The 5,737-nt window shown below is 43.3% G+C and overlaps 1 protein-coding gene across 1 annotated transcript in view; it reads left to right on the forward strand.

Annotated features, from left to right (window-relative positions):
* si:dkeyp-113d7.10 (myoneurin) overlaps window positions 1-5,737 on the forward strand; it is a gene marked incomplete in the record, with an annotated part of 14,006 nt that overhangs the window by 3,625 nt on the left and 4,644 nt on the right. Inside the window, 2 exon segments of the mRNA XM_024262226.2 lie at window positions 1-51; window positions 123-367. Of these exon segments, the coding sequence (XP_024117994.1) occupies window positions 1-51; window positions 123-367 (296 nt within the window).

Below are 5,737 nucleotides of genomic sequence, written 5' to 3' on the forward strand. Positions count from 1 at the left end.
CCCTCAGCCCCGCAGGTGACGGGGCAGCCCCCGCCTCCAGCGAGCCCAGCGGTAGGTAGACAGACCCCGCCCCCTGAGAACTCCTCGTGTTTCAGCTCATCTACGTTTGCTTTGATCTCCAGCTGAAGCCCCGCCCCCAGCAGGTCACGGCTCCTCGGCCTCCATGCTGCACCGCCTCCTCACGTTGCCCTCCCAGCTGCTGGAGGACGAGGAGGAGGCCGGGGACAAGGAGGCGCTGGTTTCCCTGGCAACCAATGGAGGCAACGACTGGCGAGGAGACTCAGAGCTGCCGGCCCCCACCGCCAAAGAGGAGGAGGAGGAGGAGGAAGAGGAGGAGGAGGAGGACGAGGAGGGCAAAGGAAGGAAGGTGAGGGCGGGGCTTCGTCCCTGCAGGCGCCTGAGAGGCGTGCCTGCGACCACACCTTTGAATTCACAGCTTTATCGACAAACACATTGAAACAAAATGGAATCGGCTTTGAGCGGAACGTTGTTCTGAATAACTGACAGAACCTCGTCATTCTCTGGAGTTCTCTGTAGATTTACTGTGAATTCTTTCATTCGACCTCTGAACACCGAGGAGGGTCCATCAACCCAGAGGCATTCTGGGAAATAAGTCTATTTTAACAAGGGATTTTTATGGCCAATGTGGTGTAAGAAACACGATGAATGAAATTCAAAAGAACCTAAAAACATTTTAATATCTATGCTTCTGAATAACAGCACAGAGAAGAAGCAAAGATGTTTTTATGGGGCCACTTTGTAGGTAAAACACCACAAAGTGCTTCACAAGCATGAAAAAAATCATCCAAGTTTAATAAAATACAGAAGTAAAAACATATAATTAAAGTTCATCCATCCATCTTCTTCCACTCATCCGGACCGGGTCGCGGGGCAGCAGTCTGAGCAAAGTTCCCCAGACTTCCTCCAGCTCCTCTGGGGGGACCCCGAGGCGTTCCCAGGCCGGCCGAGAAACATAGTCTCTGCAGCGTGTCCTGGGTCTTCCCCGGGGCCTCCGCCCAGTGGGACATGCCCGGAACACCTCTCCAGGGAGGCGTCCAGGAGGCATCCGGACCAGATGCCTGAACCACCTCATATATATATATATATATATATATATATATATATATATATATATATATATATATATATATATATATATATATATAATTAAAGTAAACAATAAAAGGCAGTCAGATCAAAGTTTCTCTGAAAAGTGTCTGAATAAAAACGTTTTAAAGTGTCTACATCGCACAGGGGGCCAAAACCCAAAACACACCTGAGGTCGCGGGCCGAACAGCATCAACATTATTGAACACTCTAAAACTACATTTCTAAAACTTTGCTACATTGCTATGAAAAATAAAAAGTCAGGAATATTATTCCAGAATAAATCAACTTAAACCTTAAATAACTTTAATATTTTACTCTCCATAAAAATATATTTTATCAAAATGATACAAGTTAGAAATGAGCTCAAGATAACATCGGGTCATTAATAACAATAAAATGATCTGGAGGGCCGGATAGAGTTACCCGGAGGGCCGGATCCGGCCCCCGGGCCTCGACACGTGATTTGCACCATGATGTTCTTCAGCCTTTCAGAGTAAACTCCAATATATGATCATATATTACATTGGGAACACTAAAAACACTTTATTTATGAAATATCCGTCATTTTCATGAACTCTTTCATTATGTCGACATCTCAGAGGCTCCACCTTTTGCTCCGCCCATTTCATGACATCATCCTGGAGCTGGCCTCAGCAGTATGTCTGAGGTTCTCCCATGAAAACAAACAAAGATGAATGTAGATACTATCTGCCTCTAGCAGCCCGGCGCTCACAGAACGGTGATGGATAACGGTTCCGTTTACGGTGAAATCCGGTCAAAGAATGCAGACCGCAGCAGACGGACGACATTAACGCTTCCGCTGTGTTTGGGCTTCAGATGACTGCCCTCCTGTTGATGTGGGATTCCTCCCATGACAAATGGGACAAGATTTTATGTCTGTCACGGACATCAGTGAAGCTGAAAGAATCATTGCTTACAACAAAAGTTCTGCATGCTGTCTTGTGGGGTCCAGATGACCCCATCCCAATCTCAGCGTACCTAGTGGCAGGATTACATGAAGAGAACATTGTTCTGATCAGCACTGTGAGCCTTTCTGTATCAGAAATCCTCTTTGCTTTAAATGGGATCATTTACCTGGAGACACGCCCACTGTGATTCAAACCTCCTCTGATTCGTCACTCGCTCTTACCAGGAAATAGTCTGCTCCCTCTCTGCAGCGTCTTGTTCTTCCTCCATTCTCCGATCCGTTCAGGATCACCTTGAATGTGGTGCAGGTTCCTCACCAGAATGTTCTTTGGTGTTTGCCACCGCACAAGGACCGCCACGACGAGTCGACTGGTCCACTATTGAAATAGTCAACGACCAATTCAATAGTCGACTAGTTGTTACTTTATATTGTATGGAGCCAGAGTGTAGTAACATTGAAGCTCTGAGCGTTCAGCACCAAAAAATGCTCTTGGTTATTTTTGAGTCAGTGAGACCAAAACTTTAGTTAAAATAGTTCCTTGTTTCAGATGCCGACCTCATTAGATCTATTCTTGTTTTAATACCAGTAAAATGAAGGACAGAAGCTGCACGATTCATCAAAAGTTTAAGAAAGTATCATCTCGTTTTTTTAATTTAGTTTAAAGCTAATGATGGTTCAGATGTTTTCCATCCACTTTGACATTAGTCGACTATTTAAATAACGGCTTGTGGCAGCACTAGGCTGCACAAAGGTTAAAGGCCAAACTAAATCTCAGCCGTCGCTACACAAACACACCTGGCGCCTGCACGACTGGACACGGGCAGGTAGAGGAGGTGGTGGGTGGTCTTAAAGGAGCCCGGTCACGATAGAGGCCGCCGTCTACATAACAAACAGCAGTTAGACCCGATGGATACGGGAGACACAACTGTGGATGGAGATTGAAAGCCTTTAGCTGAGCACTGCTAGCTCTGTGGAGAAAGTTTGTTCGTATGTTAGACTGGGGCGGAGCTAGCAGCGCACACTCTTCCTGGAAGGGGCGATTCTCCCTTTGTGATGTCACAATGTGAGGAGGGTTGGGAGGGGCTGGTCCTCAGGCTTTCAGAGGAATGCTGGAAGAACTGAATAAAAGCATCGGTGCAGGTCTTCGTGTCTGGGTTCAGCCGCTGCAACAGCAACGGGCCGTCAGGGCAGGGCAGTACAGCAAGCCGAAAGGGTCAAAAATCTCCCAGAAAGGCGGGCATGGCAGTACCTCACCTGCACATGTCCTACAGATAATAATAATTACTGGAAATATTTAAATGTTCCCACGGTTAGTTTCAATACTGCAATTAATACTAAAAAATAATGAAAGTTGAATTTGAATTTCTTCATCTCAGATTTAATTTGGACTTCCTGAGGAAATTGTATATTTAGCATTCTTTTCTCTCTGTTTCTATAAATTTGGTCTCCAAATATGTAAATGTGATCAGAAACTACATGTTTTTGTAGTGTTGTGTTCCTACTAGAGCTGTCAGGTGATTAAAAATTTTAATCGAGATTAATCGCATTGTCCAGAGTTAACTCACGATTAATCGCAAATTTACATGTGGCCTTTTTTTAGGACAAAAATGTGTGCTTTGTGGAGTTTAGCAGTTCTACATTAATTATGAAACAAGAATGGTAAAATTAATAGTTTTCATCAGAAATACTTTATTTTGTAACATTGTATTGAGATAAACTTTCTTAACAATAAAAGGCTGTAACATAAAATGCCTAACAAAAGCCCAAGTGCAAGTGAAGGGCATTTTAAATTCAAAACTTCAATCAACGTTCAGTAAAATAAAATAAAAAACATCAAAAATAACATTTCCATAACACTTTCATGTTCATTTTTTGTCAGGACCAAATCTTTTCCTCCTCTGCTGAACTACAGTAATCAATGAAATAGAGATTTATCATTTCCAATGAACTTTTGTTTTTTAAAACATTAAAGACTGAGAAAAGCGGGATACTCTGTGGATAGTTTGACAGTCTGTTACTGCCGCCGCGTTCTCTGGCTGCAGCTCGATGCAGCGACGTGTCCAGCGGAGCTCACGCCATGAATATGCCGGCAGACAGACCGCTATGCTGGGGCTGGATCACGCTTAAACCTCCAGAACATTTAAAACGTCCCCCGGTGCGCTTGCTGTACGGAACGTCGGGGGTCCGCAGCTCTCGGGACGCGGCGCCGGACACGAGCCGGTACCACCAGACGTGGTACTGGACGGGGAGCCGGGTTAGGGTGCTGGAGCTCTCCAGGTCCTAGTGCCGGCCGGTTTTAGCTCGCAGCTCGGAAGTTGGAGACCCGCCCGTGATCTAGTGAGAGCAGCCGGTGAGTTAGGGGGCGATGACTTTTAGGGACAAGCCTGCGCGCCGTATGGAAAAGCACGTTTGAGAAAATCCGCCATTAATGCGGAAAAAAAATTGTCGGCATCAAGCAGGTCAGATTAACGCGTAATTAACGCGACAAATCTGACAGCCCTAGTTCCTACACATTTAATTTAGTAGCTTCCGCACTGAGTGACTTTTATCCAGTCGACACCATGAACGCCAAAACACTCGATTTAAGTGAAGTAATGCTGGTCGATGACCAGATCTGGAAGGTCAGCCATGTTTGTGCACAAGCATCAGACTGGAAAAACGTTTAGTTTCTCTGGTTACTTTTACTTTAAATCATATAAATCACTTATTTCAAATTCATAAAACGATTCAGTCATTTATGGATCGTAATCGATGAATATAAAAAATTATATTTTTGTCACCCAGAATGTCTGGTAGGCAGCAGAACCGTGCAGACCCTGGAACCGTTGTAAAGAACCGGTTCTGCTGATAGCCGCATTGGAAACGAAGAACTTTTCCTTCTCAGCCGTACAGACGGAGCTGATTCAGACTCGTTTATCTGTGGAGTTTTTCCTTTGCTGAAAAACATTTGGTTGAGAAAATCAGACGATGTCGATGATTGAAAAAAACATTTTTTTCCGATTACCAAAATAAAAGCACCATGAACTGGATAAAGCAGCTTTTATATGAGACGCAGCTGCAGTACAGGTTATTACACTGTATTTTAACAGCTGTGCTAATGATCAAATAAAAAACTGAAATATTGTCTCTGGTTCTGCCTTGGAACATATCATCATACATGTGTATCGTGATACGTATCGTATACATCACAGGTGTCAAAGTCAAGGCCCGGGGGCCGGATCCGGCCCTCCAGATCATTTTATTGTTATTAATGACCCGATGTTATCTTGGGCTCATTTCTAACTTGTATAATTTTGACCAAATATATTTTTATGGAGAGTAAAATATTGAAAGTTATTTAAGGTTTAAGTTGATTTATTCTGGAATAATATTCGTGTCTTTTATTATTTATAATTATGTTAAAAAGTTACAGTTTTAACGTTTAAAAGTTGATATTCTGATAGCTTTATGGACTACTTTTGTATTTACTAAGATTCTTTAGGCTGTTTTGGAGTTTAGCTAATATTTCAGCTACATGCTAGCTGTTTTGGCTAACCCGAGTTTTTCTTTGTTTTATTTTTTAGGCTAATTTGGCATTTAGCTAACATTTTAGCTGGCTATCAGCTTCAGCATGTTTAGTTATTAGCATCTTCAGTGGACAAATTCTTACAGCATTCACACTAGCATTATCACATTTAATGCTAGTAGTGACCTTCAGTG

Source organism: Oryzias melastigma, linkage group LG17 (genome assembly GCF_002922805.2).
Source record: "Oryzias melastigma strain HK-1 linkage group LG17, ASM292280v2, whole genome shotgun sequence".
In the NCBI taxonomy this organism is placed as follows: domain Eukaryota; kingdom Metazoa; phylum Chordata; class Actinopteri; order Beloniformes; family Adrianichthyidae; genus Oryzias; species Oryzias melastigma.